General features: G+C 47.5%; 1 protein-coding gene across 1 annotated transcript in view; it reads right to left on the bottom strand.

The window, feature by feature from the left end:
• Positions 1–423: 423 nt before the first annotated feature.
• The window catches only part of EIF2B3 (eukaryotic translation initiation factor 2B subunit gamma), a 131,733-nt gene continuing 112,117 nt past the window's right edge, over positions 424–20,039 (bottom strand). Inside the window, exons 11-12 of the mRNA XM_074962329.1 lie at positions 10,167–10,270; positions 424–622 (exon numbers count right to left, since the gene is read on the bottom strand). Coding sequence (XP_074818430.1) covers positions 570–622; positions 10,167–10,270 — 157 coding nt within the window. The 3' untranslated portion in view covers positions 424–569. The remainder of the gene's footprint in view (positions 623–10,166; positions 10,271–20,039) is intronic.

Here is a 20,039-nt window from a genome sequence, read left to right as displayed (position 1 = left end):
GCCTTTGGCGCACCAGCCTCAATCACAGTATAGACTAAAAACAGCTGCGTAGATTCAACGTGTCTGTCCCAGGGAAGAAGGGGGTGGGAAAGTTGGAGAAGCTGCAGGAACAGCAAGGAAGTAACCCTGCTTTGTTGCTGAGCTTTTCCAGCCCTCCCATTGTGTCCTCAAGATGCATAAAGCAGCTCCTGGCTTCCCTAAGGTACTGGGACGGTGGTGCAAGCCCACAGAGCCTGGGTTTGTATCAGAATGAGATCAGCTAAGTCGTTCTTTTGAATGGGCACAGTCTGTGTGGTCCCAGCTTAGTGCTACTGGAAAAGTACAGTGCATTCGCTCAGCGGGCAGGCACCGATATTGGACTCTACAAAGCAGCAGGCAGATCAGCCAGGTGGGGAGGGGCCCAGAGAGAGACAGACAACGCAGGAAATGCTTCTTTATTGAGACATAAATACAAAGTTGCATGGGAAAGGAGCAATGACACTGTAAGCTCTGCCAGGCCCGCTCCAGACGAAGGGTCTTCCGAAGGTGCGGACTCTGGCTTCCTTGAAGGCATCTTTACAACCGGCATGTTAGATTTCCATCAGCTGTTCGCTGCCCACAATGACTTCGTTAATGTGTTTGGCTGAAAGATTAAAAAAAGGAGGAGGAATTGGGGTTTGTAGCAGAGTTTGGAACCCAGCACTTTTCAAATCAGCATCTTCAGGAGAAAACGGGAAAAGCAGATTCCAGTGAATTTCCACATTGCTTGGCTGATCCCCCTCCCCCCATCCCCGTGTGTCTTAGTCACTGTCCCACCCACATGGCGAAGGCCTACACCACTGACCAAACACCAGAAGGGTAATGGAATGAGATTTCTCACACGTATGTGTCACTTACTACACAAGGCACAGCTGCCACCGACAGGTGTATGTCTAGGCACCAGCATGGAAGCATCAAACCCGGGGGGAAACAGTGACAGGAACGTTACGTCTGGCTGGGCCTTTCAGAGGGCTGAGTGCCCACAACTTGCACTGCAGTCAGCAGGGGCTGGGCGCTCTCAGGACCCTGCAGGATCAGGCCCAGTGTCACAAGTAACTTGTGAAGGGATTGTGAGCGTCTATGATCCCTGATCAAACAGGCTCACTTTACAAGTCAAGGTTTCAGAGTAACAGCCGTGTTAGTCTGTATTCGCAAATAAATTGGTTAGTCTCTAAGGTGCCACAAGTACTCCTTTTCTTTTTACAAGTCAAGAGGCAGGATTTTCCTTTGCTGCTTCCTGCCCCCAGGATCCAGGAATACAGACAGGCCCTTTCCAACATCAGCAGTGAGCAAGGGTCTGTGGGCTTAACAGCAGGGACCCTTAAGGCAGACCCCAGCTCACACTCCCGTATCCCACCTCTGGGAGAGGTGAAATTGGAAAACGAGACTCAGACTTCCAGCTGTCAGGAGGGGCCAGTTTGCCAAGGTCCCGTCTCTGGCTACTCCCCCAGCTTTGCACCAGCTGAGTGACTATTCAGTGGCCAAGGCACAATCATCCCTTGCTCTGCCCCAGACTCCTGTGCGACCCTGGGCAAGTCACTTAGCCTCTCGGTGCCTCAGGGCCCAGCTGTCCAGTGAGGATCACAGCCCTGCCCCGCCTCCCAGGCGGTGTGAGGACAAATCTGTTCAAGGTCATGAAGTGCTCACACACTGCAGTGATGGGCCTAGGACACACAGGGAATTGACTAAGATGCTGGCGGGTGGCGGCCATAATGATGGTAAAGACTCGTACTCTTTTACTTGCCCATCTCCGTTACTCCCCTGGGCAAGGAGGAGTTTGCCAGGCTGCTGGAAAGCCAAGATTAAGCAAATCCTTAGCAGTCCCGATCCATTGGCAAGTCAAGGTGTTCTCCTCGCGGCTGATGTGCTCCAGGTACACACTTAATGCCAGGAGACCTTCCATTTTAACATAATGCCAAGTTTCAAGGAGTCCTGGCCCTGCAACAAGATTCTTTCCAGCTGTCACCCTATCCCTGCACCACTCCTGCCGACCCTTCATCTCTTCAGCGTGGGGACTGCATGGGCTAATCAGGGACTCACTCCAGAGGCCCTCCCACCAGTCTAGGGAGAACAACTCAGAGTCGCCTGTGACTTTCAGTACCATAGTGGGCAATTGGACCCTTTGCTCCTAACAAGCCTTCCAACCCATGGGGCATGCCTCAGAGCCCCAGCCTGGATTTCCAACTTCGAAATCCAATCCTCACCACTCGCTCCCATTTGTTCTTTTGGTTTGGTCTCTTTATTTATTGTTAGACTCCTCACTGGCTAGAGAGGCATGCCAGGGAAAATCCGGTGCTCTATGTAATGAAGGACTGACTGTCCTGGTGCCATGTATGAATACGATGTAGGTAGGCACCATGCAAGCAACAGACCCAAGTCCCAGCCTGTAGCACCTACTCCTCCTCCAGTCCTGGACCCCCCACTGCTTTGCTGACGTACCTCAAACCAGACCCGCAGCACGTCTTGCCATTCCTTTCCTCGCCCCCTCGCAACCTTCCCAATACACCTCAGACAGGCCCTGGGGCAACTCCTGCTACTCCATTCCTGAACCTCTTCCAAGTAGATTGCCAATCATGTTGATCTGTGTGATGGGGATAAGACCCTGGATAGATTCCAGCAGGATTCATCACATTATAGCTTGCAGATAAAATGGGTCTTCACTGAAGTTTGTAAAGACCCATGTCAATTTCGGTTTCTGTATATTCATTTGTAGCACTAATCTATTCTAACACACACCTCATTTCATTTCATCCAGTGTCCCTCAGTTCCTGTCCTAGGCTTGTGGAGCTTTGCTGTATTTGGAAAATATTTTGCCATCTTTCTGGGGTACTTTGCACTTCTACAGCTCACAATTATTTACAATAGCTCACATTTTTAACATTGGACGAACTCAAAATGCTTTACAACGGCGGCTGAACACCACCATGCCCATTTTACAGATGGGAAAACCAAGGCACGGAGAGGTTAAGTGACTTGCCCAAGGTCATGAAGTCAGTCAGTGATATGGTAGAGAAAGAATCCATGTTCCCAGACTCCCAGCCCCTTCGCTCGGTCTGCTGAATTACACTGCCTGTTGGTATCACCAAGGAGAGCCAGCCAGCCCCAGTATGTGATGTATGGCCTTAGCACGAGTGGGCCAATGACTCTGAAAGTTTGTAGTCTCCCCTGGGCCTTGCTGCTAGATCAGAGACTACAATGAAGCCACCAGACCCATTTTCACCTGTCTGGGGGTGAAACTTAAATCCGTGTACTGGTTTTTAATACGAAGTGGAATGGTTTGGCTAGAAACTAAAAGCTGAGCAGCTACCTGGCAGGCATGCAAGAGGCAGGAGAGAATATGCCCACTGCTCGCCTCCTCCCTGACCTCTCTGGAAAGCCCTAGGTACAGATGAAAGATCATTCTGAGCCCCTGCTGTGCGCCAATCAGAGCCTAAGGAGAGCTGAATACAGACAGTGTTTAGTTACAGACACGGCTTCTGGCCACCAGTGGCTCAGCCTGATCTCCGCAAACTCAATTCATGCCGAACCCCTGGGCATAGGGAGAGGAGCATTGGAGCCCCATCCCGCTCGCCCTTCAGGTTTCTGTGACACTTCCAGGGTTACAGCTGCATTCAGACTGCGCAGAAAGAAGAGGGATTAAAGCATCTGGTGCTATGCAAACGCAGAGCGGCTCGACACCTTCAAACACCCAATTAGCACTTTGCTGCAATTTGCTGACACGGCCCAGCCCAGAGTTGGTCTGGGCGCTCAAGCCGAATGTCTGTGGAGATTTCACTGGGTGCAAATCAAAAATCTGTCACTGGTTACAGATGCAATTCTGCTTCACAAGGCGTTTGTTTACAGGCACTGTGCGTCCAAGCGCCTTAGAAACGCAAGCCCGGTATGTGGGGAGCCATAGAGCCTCTGCGGCTTGATTCAAAACAAACTGTAATGCAAATAAACACAGGGGCGGAAATTACTCTGAATCCCAGCACAAACCCAGCCATAATCCTGGGCGCTAATGGCCCAGGGCTTTCCTCTCCAGCACGGGCCGTGCTTTCTGGGGGAAGGAGACGCGGTGGCATCCCAGTAAGAGCACCATGAAAGCATCTCCTTGTTGTTTGCTCAGTTAGCCCCTAGACACACTGCTGGTGGTGGCAACGCTCCCTTGTAAAGGGGAGGAGGGGAAAAACAAGGTTAGGGTGGAGGCCCGGGACCACCCCGAAGGCCCAGCCCTCGGGGGCTCCAGAAAACGTTTCGTTTACTCACTCAATTACATGCACTGTTTTATAAACCCGTTAAAATCCAATAGAAAACAGTTCCTGGCACAGAATTACTGCTCCATTGTACAGCAGGGAGGAAAGCCACTGCTGGGTGTTTGCTCTCTTTAAAACTAAGGCGGGGGGAGGGGAAGCTACAGAAACCCGCAGGAAAACCCGCACTGGGTGGCTCCTAGCAGCATCTCCCCTGGACAGAAAGGATGGGAGAGCAAGAGAGAAGCACCGCTTGCTCGGCTCTCTGCATGGACGCCGTGGCTAGCCCTGAGGAGGAAGTGAAGGGAGAGCAGGATGAGGGGAAGCAGCTGCGGTCTGACACTGGCAGGCTGGGGGGAGTTTGGAAGGGGCATGTGGAGATAAAGAAGGGAAGCAGGTGGTGGAGGCCAAGGTGTTTGGGTTTACAAGGCAGTAGGGGGTTTGCCAAGGCCTGCTGTAGCGCCCCCCCCCCCCAGCACACATCAGGGGTGACCAACGTGCGGCCCCCCCAGAGTTCTGTGCAGCAGCCTGCCCGCTTGGTCGTCTGACCCAAGGGGCGACTGCAGACGTCGTGAAGCTGGGGTGCCCTGGCTCGGTGCTCAGGAGGCTGCCATCTCAAGCAGATGGGCATGGCTGGCCTGGAAATGGTGCTGAGGAGGCAAAGGAAGGCAAGGAGAAAAGCTGAGAGTAAGCTGTTAACTGAGTCAAAGGAAGCAGCAGCCACATTGCTCTGCCCAGCAATCCAGAGGACCACATGGCAGAAAACTGGGGGTGCCCAGGAGTCAAGTGAGCATCTCTGGAACTCTGGCTGAGTGGTAGGGTCAACACACACCTGGCAGCAAGCCTGCATTAACACTGGTGTGCCACTCTGGAGGATGGTACCCTCAGGATTTGGGCTGACACAGCAAAGGCATACTCTGACTGCTCAATCCGTGTTAACCCTGCACACCTGAATCCTCTCTGGGGGGCTGGGCTGTTCGTGTTGGACGGGGTGGGGGGAGGCAACAGGTGGTGAAGCAGATGTCCCTGTGGGTCAGATCAGACTTCCGGTGTGGGGAGGAACAGCTGGAGAGCAGGGGCCACTGGGAAGCATGGTGGGTCTGCTCTAGGGGGTCTCAGAAGGCAGGCTGGCCAAGGTGATGGGAGAGGGAGTCAGTGGGAGCTAGAACTTGAATGGGTGTGGCGGGGGAGGAAGGGGGGGATGGGACAGGGGACAGACAACAGTGGTGTCTTTACTCAGCGGCCTAACAGAGAGAGTACAAGAAAGAGCAGTAGCTCAGGGCAGAGTCGCTCAAATGATCTGGCTGAAATGAAGGATGTCCTCACTGCACATGCAAGAAACAAGCAGAGCAGAAATGGAAGCAGGTGCTGAATTGTTTGTTGATTAACAGGCAGAGATCCTTGGCTCTTTTCAAAGGAACCAGAACGCCACCAGCAATGCACCTCAGACGCAGCTGGGAGGATTGGCAAGCATGGCAGGAGATTGACTTTTCAGGGGATCCAATCACACATTGGGACACAGGGGAGAGAGGCAGATGATGTGGCCAAAGTTCAGAAACCCAGGTAGGAATGACAGTGGGGGAGGATACTGACATGCTATCAAGGAGATACTTGGCATTTTGATTGTACAAAAGTTGTGGCCTACTGGGCTGAAGAATGGGAAGTGGCTTACACTGAGTGTTCCCATACTGTTACTGTTAATTATCAGCAAAATTACTCCCGCTGGCAGGGGGAGTCAGAAATGTCAACTTGAAGGACTTTATTCCCCAAGGCAGCATGTGCCTAGTAAGAGGAGCTTGTCACCACAAGAGCTTGCTGATTGCTGTGCTGAGTGCACGTCGAGTTTTCCTTTCCTTGCGTAGGCAATCAGGGTGTTTCTCCAGACTCTTTAATGTGGCTGAATTCTAGGAGCGCAAAAGTGGTAATTTTCTCTGGATGGAGCATGTGAAAATATTCCCGCAAGGATAAGAACTGAGGCCTCCCGGGCAGATTTTTCACAATCAACAGGCAGACTATGTGGCAGTTCACTTAACCCTTTCATGCAGGAAGCCTGAATTTCCCCAGCTGAGAATCCCAGGGCTAACAACCAAAAAGTCCGCAACAGCAGGAAGTAGAGGACAAAGTGTTACTGAATGGATGTCCTAGGGAAATTACATACCACCACCGAAGGCCAGATCTCATACACCATCGTTATCCAGTGTTTGGAAAACAGACATATGGGGATCAGTCAGAAACGTGCCAATGACCATAGGACCCCTGCTTCATTCAGTGCACAGAATGCACCTGCTCTGGGGAAGGGTTAGGGAAGTGCAGGCAGAGAAAGAAGTGTTGTATGGTTACGGTAAAGACGGCCATGCAGAGTTTGAGTCTATCCCTGCTTCTGCTACAGAGTTCCTGGGAGATGCTGGGCAAGTCACTTAACTCCAAAGTTTCACAGGTGCCTGATAATTGTGTGTTCTTTGTTTTCTGGGTGCCCAACTTGAGAGCACTCACAGCTCCAAGGGAAGGTGATGGGAGCTTTGCTTTGAACATATAAAGTGCTAGAGAAGGCTAAGTGCTCTGCAAAAATGAAGTCCTCCAACTGGGCACCCAGAATTGGTGGATCCTTTTGAACGTAATCTCTCTGGCCCAGATCCTCAAAGGTATCTAGGTACCTAATTGCCATTACTACCAATGGGCATTACGCACCTAAATACCATAAGGAGCTGTGCTTGTTTGTCTCATCTGTAAACTAGGGGTAACAACATCCCCATCCCTCACAGGGGTGAGGGAAAACAACACCATGCCTGTTGGTGAAGCTCACCGACGCTCTGGTGATGAGCGCCACAAAACAGCCTGGAGGAAATCAAGAATTCTGTCTTCACAGGGTTGGAATAGTGCGTAAATCCCGGAGCCACACACTGTTCAGTGAGGAGAAAACCAAATATTGAGCAGCGGCTCACTCCGTGTGCACCGTCCATCCTGTGAGCCAGACAAAAGAGAGCCTGCAATCCCGCGAAGACTGGCTCCTGGAGCATCGCACGAGGGGGCTGAATGAAGGGTGAACGCCCAATCTTCATTCTAGCATTTCCTAACTTCTGGGGGTTTGCTGTGCAACTGTAACATCCTTTGCACATAGTTTTTGGGGGGGTTATTATTTATAGAGCCCCTAAAACATGCTAGCCCCCTAACAACCAAACGGACAGGCAAGGGCCCTGCCCCAGTGCAACAGAGATGAAGGCTGAGACAACGAGGGCATCAAAACCCAGGGAACAGTGGGGATGTTTAGCATGTGTTTTGCTAGTTCCACACTCCGTGAGCCGGTCTCATCTATTTTGTTAACACTGCTTTGAAGGAAAGCTATGTCAATTTACTACTGAAGCCTGGTTTTTGACTACCTTATACCAGAGGCGTGACTTGCTCTCTGCTGAATCTGGCCTAGTTACTCCCTGGGGAGTTGCACCCACTTACTCCAGGGATATAAAATATCCCTATGTCTATGGCTCTTTTGAGCTCATCTTTTCAAACAGGCTGAGTGTAAACCTAACAAGAGAGTTCTGGAAACAGTGAACCATCAAAAGCTTTGCAGAATTAAGTTCTTCTAGAACTGCCATCCATCCCTTTACCTCCCTTGTCTTCGGCACCAACATGTCTTTCAAACTGCTACCCAGGCCAGGGAGCTTTCAGAAAGCTTGGCTGTTATTTCTCTGCTAACACGTTCCCCCAATTAAGGCATCAAAGTGGCAAGAAAGTGGAGGGTTCCTAAGCATGGTAATAAAACCAACAAGCAAGAGAGAGGGCTTTCAGGAACCAAGCTGCACAAATTCAGATGTTTACTAAAGCGACACAGCAGCTCCACGCCCACATTGTATCAGTGGCATTTAGCTGCAGCAGGGACTGAGGTCAAGCCAGGATTGGAAGGGTGCTGAAGACTATCAGCTCTCAAGCCTCTCGGGTGCCTAATATTCTTTTGATTTTCAGGACCCTAGAGCTAGAGAAGCTTTAGCAGGCTGCCTCCAACCTATCGCCAACGGCTAATGCAGGATTGCTCCCTGTCTGCAGGGTTGTGCCACGCCCCGCAGGAAGTGACAGGGGCTCCCACCACTGCCCTGATCAGATTATTCCACAGCCTCACAGGCCCGACTGCTGGGAACATCTTCCAGCTTTTCAGCCCAACTTATTTAACTCAACCCCAAGACTCTCAGCTGTACCATCTGAACCACCCTACGCATGCCCCATAAGGAAAGGGAGGTGAACTGGTGTGAGTTACATCTGCCCATTAGCTGGGGTAGCCAGTTTTCTGAGATCCTGCTCGCATGTAACTAGGTTTCATTTTGCAAAAGGGGTTAGAGAGCCAGTGAATCCAATGGTTCCCGCACCCCCGACTGCTTCGTCAGAGCACTCGGGGGCCATGAGGAGAAGAGGCAGCGTCTAGGTGTCAGCATGAAGTATTCAGTGATCCATGCGGACAGCAACCTGTTTGATAGGATTCACCAAAGAAACTGAATGCAGCTGACGTTCTCAGACCCCAGACTTACAGCCCAGCTGGAGCTCAGGTGGGCTTTGGGAAACCACACGGTTTCTCAAAACACATGTTTTCTCATCCCTGGAAAACAGCCTCATGCCACTGATAAGTGAAAATGGGTTCATGGCAGAGACTAACAAAATGTGACACAGTTCAGCCTTGTTGGCAATCTGTGCTCGATGGAGCAGCAGCAGGACTGAGGTACACTGGCAAACCTGTGAGGACATGGGGCTGGCAGGCCAGGACTGCAGGAGCAGGAGGTCCCGTCGATTCAAACTGAAGTGTATTGGCAAAGCTGCATGTGCTGCAAAACGATGGTGTGCTGGCCCGGCTGTGAGAACACCGGCACGGGGCCGGCCTGCTGTATCTGTGGATCACATCCACCATGTAAACACTTCCCTTTCATGAGCAACAGTTTCACTCTTAAGTTTCCAAATAAAGAGAAAACTGTAGCGTAGACAAGTCTACAGCAGGGCTAACAACACAGAGCCCAAGCACTAGAGCCAGTTAAAATTAAAAAGTACACTCTGAACATAAAAGCAAGTAACCAAATCCAGGTCAGAAGGAATGACTTCACATGAAGTCTGTCCAGACTCTCACTTTTGTCATCACTCCACACCCTGAAATAGAGATCTGCCAGCTCCCCACCCCATAAATATTCATTAAAGCCCCTGTTTGTGATAGAATCATGTAGACAATCTGCCCTTTGTCATCTGTGAAGGCAGGACAATTTTACTCCGGCAGTTGCCAAGATGCTAGTGCTAACATGGTGTCTCGACTTTACCCATGAGGCAAAGATTGTTCCCTTCCCCAGCGCCCAGAAGGTGCTTTTCATTTGCATAAAACAGAGCTGGTCGCAGGTGCCTTGATAGCTAATATGGAGCAGATTTTAATGCATGTAACACTCAATCCTGACTCTAACGACGTCCCCGTGGCTCAAGAGAGGGATGTGCGTTGGTCCCTGTGGGCAGCGGGACTTTCAAAGGCACGGGAGGCAGGGGACTGCACGGGCCAACTCGGTGGGCTGCGTTTCTTCCCCTGGATGTTGACAAAGATTATTAGTCAAAATAACGACGCTCTGTGCCAATGGCAACCTGCAGGCTGATTGTGGTCTCTGGGAACAGACTGTCTCGGGGTCCAGTGCTGATCTCAGAGATGTCAATGGGAATTTCGCCAGTGACTTCAGTGGGAGCACCAGTCCCTTAACTCCCCTTCACTCAAGAGGATGTCGCTTGGACAAAAAAAATCCATCCTAACGCGACAAGGCCCCATGTTGTGGGAGCAGAACCTGCCCATTAGCTTACTGCTGCATCCAGGTGGAAACAAGGATAAAACCTAGGGTAGGAAGTACAGGAAATACCCAGTCCCTTTATTTAATTCTAAGACCATTATAAATACAGCCCCCTGCTTACATTTGGGTTCCAGACGCTGGCTGCTTCCAATCAAACAGTCCCTGAGGTCAGCTCCTTTCTCTATCACGGCATTATGACAGATGAGGCAGCTCTGGAGGCTGCACCTGTAAGGGGAACACAAAAAGAAGTTGGATACAGAATTTAACTAGGGATTCAAGCAAGTGTAATAACTAACTGCTCCACGCTATCCGAGGAGCCTAACACAGGATTCTGTAGGCAGGCCAAGCTTTGATGCAGCTCCATCTTGCCTGGACTTTCCCCAAATTCCACCCGTTCCCTGACCATTGCACTAGTTGCTCTGATAGAACCTTCCCGCCAGCTGTCAGAATGGGTACACAAAGAATGGGTGCATGTAGAAGTTACTGAAAGACAGTTACACTGAGAGATGATTTTTGCATTTAGCTGAGTGGTAACAGGGGAGCATAGGACTTACCAGGGTCCATCTAGCCCAGTTTTTTGTCTCCAACAAAAGCCAGCACCAGATACTTCAAAGAAAGTGTAAGAACCCCACAGCAGGGAGATGTGGAGTAATCTGCCTCCCAAATTAGGTCTCCTCCTAAAGCATGAGGTTCAATATCCCTTACACAAAACTATTTTTAGCATTAATTATGGCAAGTTTGGATATTCTTCTTTTCCAAATAATGTCCCTTTTTGAATCTTGTTAAAATCTTGCTTTCAGTGATTTCTGGCAGCATAGAGTTCCACAGTTTTACATGTGGTGAAGCCCCCAGCCACTCTGATCTTTGCTCAGGAGCATCCCCCTTGGTTGGTTAACAGTTTCATTGTTCTGGCAGAATGCTGCAGCCACCGGAGGTCCCGGTGGTTGATGGACAGGCAATCTGTCGTGTAGCTAGATACAGTCAATCCCATGAGGGCTTTGAATGTGATGTATACAGAGCTCTAGAATTCAGTGCAGAACCATGCGGATGTGGTTGCGGTGACCCGAGTTAAGACAGGCTTCCCCACCACCACCTGCCAGCCCTACAAACTCACCCTAAGCTCCTTCCCGCTCACACACCATCATCAGACACAGATTCTGCCACCCAAACTTAGACAGCAATTCTCCTGCTGATGTATGAGCCAGGGTAGAATCCAGCTCCCTCTCTGACAGCTGCACTGAGTCTGCAGGGCTAACAGGAGCTAGAAGGAGCAAACCCTCACTTCAGTCAGTAGAAGTTATCAGCTCAGACCCAGGAGTACACAAGAGGAGGTCTGGGGTGTAAGAAGGGGAAACCATAAACATGTGCTCTGACTACAGCCATGCGTGAGCCCTGTCCCTCCCCACTGGAGGAAAGGCGATAGGGATTTACTCTGGAGCTGTCCAGCTCAGGTTGCCTTGCCAGGTTTCTATGAAGAAAATGTTAATAAGATAATCAAAGGGGGAAAAGGCACCATCCTGTCTTTGCTTTCTGTTACTATAGCACTGTCACAACTGCTGCCTTTCCTGCAGCTCCAGTACTGCACAGCAGTTTGGAGGCCATCATGTTCCAGAAGAGAGTATTAGCTTAGAAATAATGTTTATCAGTAGAGGTCAGGTTAAGGAATGAATCAGTTCAGCACAGACTGCCCGGTGCTTCTGTGCGTTTTCCTAGCAAGGAAAAACCTATCCACAGCGTGCCCCACGCTCAGAGAGCCTTATCAGTGTGTGAGCACTGCGTGGGCCAGTTCTAGCAGATATCTTCCCAGCCTCACATAGGGCCCAATCCTGGGCATTCCCAGCACCCCTAACTCCTACTGATTACAAAAGGAATTGCAAGTGCTCAGCACGTCTCAGGATTCCACCAACAGTTTATAAGCCCTAACCACTTCCCACTAGTGCACATGTCTGCAGAGAAGGGATTTCAGGAGTGGCTGACAAGGCTCAGACAGGAGAATGCTGGATCTGAGCGTGGAGAAAATCTTGGAGGTGGCTCGATAAGGAGAAGTTGGGGTTATAACCTAGAAACTGCTCCTGCTGTCATCATCTTTGTACTGGCATCAATGATAAGCAAGTTTTCCTGCAAAGTGGGTGTGTGGTTGGGGTAGGCTGTGCTGATGCCAGGGAACCAGAGGAAACTTGCTGATGCAGGCCAGGTGCTAGCAAACCAGGGGAAACCTGCCCTTCTTCACCGCCAGTGGGGGGCGGGGGGAGGGGGGGGAATTACCACCTCCAAAGCTTATAAAAGCACTCAAGCGCTTAGAATTTTAAAATCGTTCACAACATTGTCCCCCCAATCCCATAAAATAGCAGCGGATCCAGTTTTTATTGTTCGGGTGGAGCAAAACTTCAACAGATATAAACACATTTTGTGGGTGTTCCTTGCAATCGCTGACAGATGTAATGCAGCCATTTTGAAACCACTTGTAAATGCCTTTTTAAAAAGTATGCTCTGCAGGCTGCCAAGAGAAGTATTCTGTGTGTTTATTTTATTTTTATTTATTTTTTAACATAAAGAGCGAGGAAGGAACTTTTATTCTCTTGCAGGGTAAATGTTACATCTCAGGACAAGTTTATTGTGTTCTCTAACTCTTTGGCCACTGTACTTCCTGGCTGTGTCCAATACTCAATACTATTTTATCCTGGTAAGAGCTCTGATAGCTGTCAGTTTGATGAACATTGTTGCATGTGGTGTACATGCACGCAGTTGATTTACTGCATTTTAATGGGAACCATATTTTTCTTCCTAAAACGTAGTATATTTTTCAACTTTTCAGCACTGTGAAAATGGATATCTTCTGACCTTAAAACTTGAGGACGACATTCAAACCCACAAGAACTAATTTGAGTCGTTTGATTTACAGCTGAAATTTCAATTAGAATTTGTTTTAAGTGAGATTGCACAGCTGAAAAGTCTGGCAGCTGGGTGTTTTGCTGAAAATAAATAGAAATATGCAGTGTGTGTCTGCATTCTAGAGCGAGTGTTTTACAAGCCCAGTCCTGCAGTGGTAACAGATGTAGATGTCGGCTAGCCAAAGCATATTAGTTTGCTCCACAGGTACAATGTGCAAGTGAGAGCGTGAGTATGTGTGTCTCTGAAAGACAGAGAGACTGACTTTGTTTTTAAAAAAAGGGAGGGAACAAGAGGAAGAAGAGTAATGGCCAAGGAGGCGGGGGGTGGGAGGATTACAAGGATTTAGGTCTTTAAGCTGCAGACCACCTAACAAGATCACTCTGAAATGCCACTAATTTCAGTAAAGCCACAGACTACCCCCACCTCTTCTCCCCTCCTCCCCACATTGTAAACAACTAATCCCAGCAGAAAACAACAGAGAGCAAAATGTACACACATTCTGCAACATTCCAGGCCCTTCTTTATCTTCTATTTATTTTTCTAAAAGGTCAGAGATTGTAAGGGGGGGTGGGGAGAGAAGAAAGCCAAAAACGCAGTCCATCTCTTGTGTGGGCTGAGCCAATGTCCAAACACACACAACATGGAGCTTTTATTGCAAAGCAGTCCCTGGACTTGGCATACTTCCCTCCATTCCCCACCCCCCCCATTTGTGGCAAAATCTCATAGCTTTAAACCAGAGGACAGGGTGGTCGATTGCATTTGAAAGAAATGTAAAGAATTGGGAATGAATTCCATCTCCTGTCAAACTTATAAATAAGGAAATATTAGTCCCAGAGACAGACTGATTTACGCAGCCCTGGAACTGCTGACTTTCAGGCTGGCTATCCGTCTATAAATCAAACTCTTAAATCAAATCTGTCAATTGCAGTTGTAACATGCGACTTAAGAAAAGCAAAGCATCTACCACCTAAGGTAGTCAGATCTCCCAGGAATTGTGGTCCTGGATTCTTCTTAACCTTTGCAAAATATGCAATGCTCAGCACACAAGGAACGGTCTGCAGGAATCCAACACACAACCCATAATTACAGGCTACCCACTGATTATTTAGGACTCCGTGATTAGAATGATGAACGTTCCTGGAAGAAAGGGGCTTAAATAACGGAGGTCAAGACCTCAAGTGGAGCGCTGGCCCTCGACGTACAAGCTTAGGAAGGTATGGATGTCACACGTTTGCCTTACAGCAAAACGGCTGAAATGGAGATGGAAAATATCCAGGGCTGCTAGCTTAATCCAGTTGTGCAACAAAAGGTGATAGGCAACAAGGCAAGCTAGGGATGTTACACATCATACGGAGGATTTCTCACTGAAAGGCTTGAGAAGTGGAGGAGAGGTTGAACAGGCTCTGGAATGGAGATGTACAAGCTCTAAGAGGGATGGGGTACAGAGCGCTGTTCCAGAGCTACACGGCCGGCTGAACACAGGGCAGCACTGATGCATCCCTAAAGAGGTCCAGCGAGTCCTGCTTGGCCAGAAAGATGGTAGCCACCACAAGAGGCCATCAGGGTGGCAGATGAAAAGCAAGGAAAGAAAGAGCAAAGCATGGTTCTCTAGCAGCTGCCAATACTTTCCAAAGGAGTCCCGCTTAGTCTCTCTCAGCCAGTGACATGGGGGCTATGACACACAATCAAAGGGGTCAAACACTATGATCATGGGGAAAATGGAGAGCTTCCAAGCCAGGAACCCAGAGAATCCTGAAACTTCACTTTCATAAAAATACCTTTTCACATGTTAATAACGAATTGGGATAATGCAACTCCTCCATTTATACACTCAAGTAAATCCCAAAGGCTACAGTAGATGACAACTGAATGTGCTTAAATTTAAGAGATAATTTTTAAAGAAACCAGTCTGTTAAAAGAATATGGGCTTTGATCTCCAGTTCTCCCCCTAGGGGGGTAACACAAAACTCTTACCAACCCCCTAAGTTCTTAAGCAATTTGTATTATCTCTGAGGATGTATTTGCTGAGGAACTTGTTTCGTGTCTCTTTTCTAGACAGGTATATGTACTGTGCTCATTACCATGGTATGATTGCTTTACACTTCTCCTGCCTCACACCCTAAATATTGCACTATGCATTATATGTACTTGCCTGCATTCATATTTTCCAGTTACAATTCATGGGATCCTTCACATAACTGACCCAGAAGAACTGCCTCTGAGCTACCGTCACTGGTTTTAGAAGGTGAGATACTGGTTTCCGGGCAAGGTGGACTGGGAAGTGGTTCCTCACCTCTGACACTTCAGTTTAGTTACCTCTTGTTGATCTTGGAGTAAGTTCATCCGTGGCCCTTCATTTTAGCTAAAGTCCAGTTGTAATACATGGCAGATCTGTTGTAGCCTTTTTCATTGTAGGAACCACAGAGCATGACATCTGGTCTCTCAGGATTCATTCATTTACAGGTCTTATTTTAGGAGGGCTGTATCGCCCGTGATCACATGGATACTCATCGGATGCAGAAGCCATTTGTTCTTCATTTCAAAGGCTCGAAACAGAACAATTATTCCTTAATTTCCAACTCTGGTTTAATCGTCAGGTTTGCTAGCTGACCCACCCCAGGCAGATGCCGTGCTATTTGGAGTACATAACAGGAAGGCACTCTCCTTGGGATTTTCCAAGTGCAGATCTTTGTGGTATTGTGGGGTGCCCCATTTAGGACATCACATTAACCTCAGTGCAAAGTGAACCCCATTTGAGAAGTCTTTTTCTAAATGTCTGTCTTGCCAATCGAGCCTGGGACCTGACAGCCAAGCCAAGTTCTTTCCTTCTCTCCCATTAGCAGTAAAACGAGTTCCTCACCCCAGTTCTGCCTTAGGCTACATTTGTTCACTCTTCATGGTCTTCAAATGACGCCCTCTCTTACACTTGTGCAACCCCATCGTTCCCACAGGAACTTGGTTAACAATTGTGTTGATGCTACAGCAGTTTACCTCACTCTCCCATATCCACGTGGGGGAGATTTTCAAAGGTACTTACGTGCAGAATTCCCTTTGGAAGTCAGTGGGAGTCAGGTGCTTAACTGCCACATGTGCCTTTGAAAACCTCCCCTCTTGGATCTACACGTCTAGCAAGAGCAGAAACTTACTGGTGTCTCTGAAGCCAGATAACTCTGATGAGACACAAGGATCAGATCGGCTGAGCTGGAAGTGGTCATTTCACATAGTCACTCTTCAGAGTGGAACAATGATTTAAGCTTAACCTCTGATGTAATTTTTATTTGAACCAAATGTTCTGAAAACTGGCAAGAGTTCCTTGTGCTATCAGGGAAACATCTGTATCCATGTTAAAAAAGTGGTAATATATGTAATGCAGCTTGATGTAAAACAACGTTAGCCAAAAATAATCTCTTTTGGGGGATTAGTGATAAAAGCAGCTCAAACATCCAAAAGATGTAGGTATTTTATGAGGAGGAATGCCCTAAATATATAAAGTGGACTTCAACAGAGCTGAAGGTGGCTGAAAATCAGTCCTCTAAGTAGCTCGAAGTTACTCCTTTCTCGAGGTTCCCGGGATGACCCACGTTTTCCATTTAATGGCTGTTGGTTAACACATAATTCACCAAAAACAACAACAACTGATCAGACGTGCAGACAACACCCAACACTGGAGGCGCAACAAACAGAGACCGAGAGAGGATGGAACCCAATCGCAGCGTTACCCGGAGGGATTAGACCTTGCAGTGGAGATTTGCTAAACGTAATGCCCTACATTCAGGGAGAAGAAATACAGAGCCCAGAACAGGCTGCATAACCCAGCAGCCATGCAGCTCACATTTAAGAAGCTCAGGCCCCAACTTAGCAGAGCACTTACAAACCTACTTAACTTTAAGCATGTACATAAAGTCCATCCCTATTAAGCAAAGTAGTTGAGAACATGCTGAAATATTTCTCCGTAACTGCCCTAATTTGACTACTTCTACAGCTGCCACAGGGAACGTGTGGAAGTGGTGCTGGAGGAGACAACTGCCATCTTAAAAAGTGGGGCATGACATAAAATGTTTGAGGGTCACGGCATGAGCTCAGGTTTATTTCCAGCTTTGCAAACTATTGGGTTCGAAGCAACTGCATCTCCTCATTCCTTCTCATGAGGGGACGTGTTGTAAAACATATTTTACAATGCCACACAAATGGTGCCTTGGCAACGGGATCTCTCCTTTGTACTGGTATTATCCAAAGGGAAAAATAAGACCACTTCTGTGCTGAACCCCTATAAAATTCTTCATTCCATCCTGGTTTTAATTAGAGCTTTCTTCAAATCGTTCCATTTCATACATCAGGTGCTGATTTAGCACTATCAAGGAAACAACCAATAAACTTCACAATCAATCTGCAGTTAGTAGTCAATCCAGCTTGCTTTGCTTGTTGTTTTCTCCCTTTGTACATGTTCTCATAGAAAGTAGCATTAAATTGGAGACATGTGGTCAGCTAGAACAGCATTTAACGAGACACATGTGGTCCCTGTTAAGCCCGTTAGCTGAGGAACAACTACAGCAAGCATGTGTGCTTTCTGCTTCAAGACAGGTAGCTGGAACTTGTTTAACAAAATCCAACATGTAGCTTATTATCTCAGTATGTCTGATCAGGGAAGATCCCAGTTTTGGTCAATATAGAATCAATGGTGATAATTCTTGCTCATTTTTTGCCCTGTAAAAGCAGGTCATGTTCAAATCTTGCTGCTTACTCCTCCTTACTGGTTTTAAAACTCATCCTTTTCTTTTTCCTACACACCCAGAACTCCTATGATTTCCCATCCTGATCACTGTAAGCTCCTTCTCTCCGTCCCACCTCAGGTTGATATCAGACAGCTGCTAAGACCACCTCACCTCGATCGCTGAACCCTGCACTGGCTCCCTCGGGTTCACCACATCAGCTTCTTGTTCTCAAGGCCCTTTACAACTTCATCCGTTTGTTCGCTCACCTTTACCACTCTGACCAGCTTCTCACACACACGTTTCTATTCTATCGTACACTTAGCTCCTTACATGTGGAAAAGCCGCCCTAAAGAGAGACACAAATCCTCCAGATCTCGCCAAACCCACTTCCATTGCAAAGCCCCCAAGGACTCAGCCTATTAACGATGGCACAGATGGGAATTGTTGGAGCTTCATTTATATAGTTATGAAAACCTGCAAACTAATATATGCATACACATATTTTGTATATGCTTGATTGTATTCCTCTCCCCTTAATATGTACCTTGTCTACTTAGGTTGGTTGCTAAATGGGGCAGGCACTGTGTCTTCGGATGCATTTGCATAGTTCATTAGCACAGTGGGGCCCCCATCCTAATAGCTGTTACTGCCATAATAAATAGAAATAGAAGAAAAAGAGGAAGAACTATAACTAAGTTTCCTTTAATGAGCCAGTATTCTTTAAAACTCTTCACTATTCTTACTAGTGCTCTTCCAGGTTGCAAAATCAGATACAGCAGTCATGGCATTTACTTTGTGATAAGTACATACCGGAGAGCGAGAATGGAAAGGGACGGCTTTACACTCGTGGTTTTCAACCTCTGGTTTGCGGACCCCTGGGGTCCACAGACTATGTCTAACATTTCCAAACGGGTCCGCACCTCCATTTGAAATTTTTTAGGGGTCTGTAAATGAAAAAAAGGTTGAAAACCACTGCTTTACACAGACAGGTATGGTCAAATGGCTGTACAGGTGAGAATGTCTCTTTACAAAAATTAGATATCTGAACCCAAAATTCTTAGTGATGTCCAGACACTGCTGGTGTGTGGTCAAACAGCTGAAATTCCATCCACTGATTTTACAGACCTTCCCTTAAAGAGACACTATAAAGGACACAAATATGCCCCATACCTGGAAATCATCATCAACCCCTTTATCACATACTGCAACGGTCTTAGAATCAAAGGGACAAATTCCTTCCAAGTGTAATGGAGTTCAATGGAGTGGCATCTGCTTATACCAGTGGTGAATTTGACCTAAAGCATGTAGGTTTTTCTCTCTTCCTCCTCAGCAATGCAGTACTGGAAGAGACACACACGGAGAGTTCTACCCACGCTGGGTTTAGATGGTATTCATATTTATTTATACATAGTGCCAACACGTTATACGCTTTGCAAATACATGAGACGACAAGGTCCTTGCTCAGAAGTTTTTACAATCTAATCTATAAACCATACACTTTGCACTCAGGGATGGCATGATATTTAACAGAGGTGGTTTTTACCACCCTGGGAAAAAACAGTTAATCCCAGTTTAAGGCATTTATTATTTCAAAAACTGTTTCATTAATGCATACCACATTACATGTAGCTTTAGTTAAATATTCAGATTGTGGCTACATAAGGCTACATAGATTCATAGATTAGTTTAGGGTTATACCAATAAAACATAAAACTGCAGTGGGCATAGTACAAACATATGTAACTAGAATACTGAACATTAGACAGTCTGCATACATTTTGGTTGGGTTTTCCTCTCAAGGAAGTTACAGGGCATGACTCATTTCTGTTTTCAGTATTATATAAACAAAAGTTAAAGCATTCAGTTGTATGAAAACACCAATAATGCAGTGCTGTAGGCTTGCAGCACTAAGCAAGCAGAAGCATGCGGAGTTGCAGACTAGCAGTCTAGGTCCATTCGGCCACGCAGCCCTCTGAGGCAGAAGACCAACCTTGATGTAGTGGACAGATGGAGCCTATTCCTCAGTTCTGAATGGATGTACCCAAAGTTTGGAAAGATTCACTCTGTGTTTGCTGGACACTGATACCATTATTTTTCCCAGGGTTAAGCCTGTATTTACTTTCCTCACCTAATTTTTCCCCAGGAAATTGCCAACTCTGCTTGCACTTGGATACACTGAAGAAAGAGGATACACCGTCTCATCTACAAGGCCTATTGGCAAGGAGAGGCTGACCTTATAGGACTTGCAAGATTGGCATGTTTGTTACTTGTCAAATTTGACAGTGTCCCCTTAAATCTATTGATTATACATACAATATAAAAAATAAATCTGGCTAATATACAGTCAAAGTCAGAACCCTGCTCACTTCAGCAATGAGCTCAACATCATT

The sequence above is a fragment of the Natator depressus genome, chromosome 8 (assembly GCF_965152275.1).
Source record: "Natator depressus isolate rNatDep1 chromosome 8, rNatDep2.hap1, whole genome shotgun sequence".
Classification (NCBI taxonomy): Eukaryota; Metazoa; Chordata; order Testudines; family Cheloniidae; genus Natator; species Natator depressus.
The sequence above is the reverse complement of the archived record's forward strand: the minus strand, read 5'-3'. Positions and strand labels throughout refer to the sequence as shown.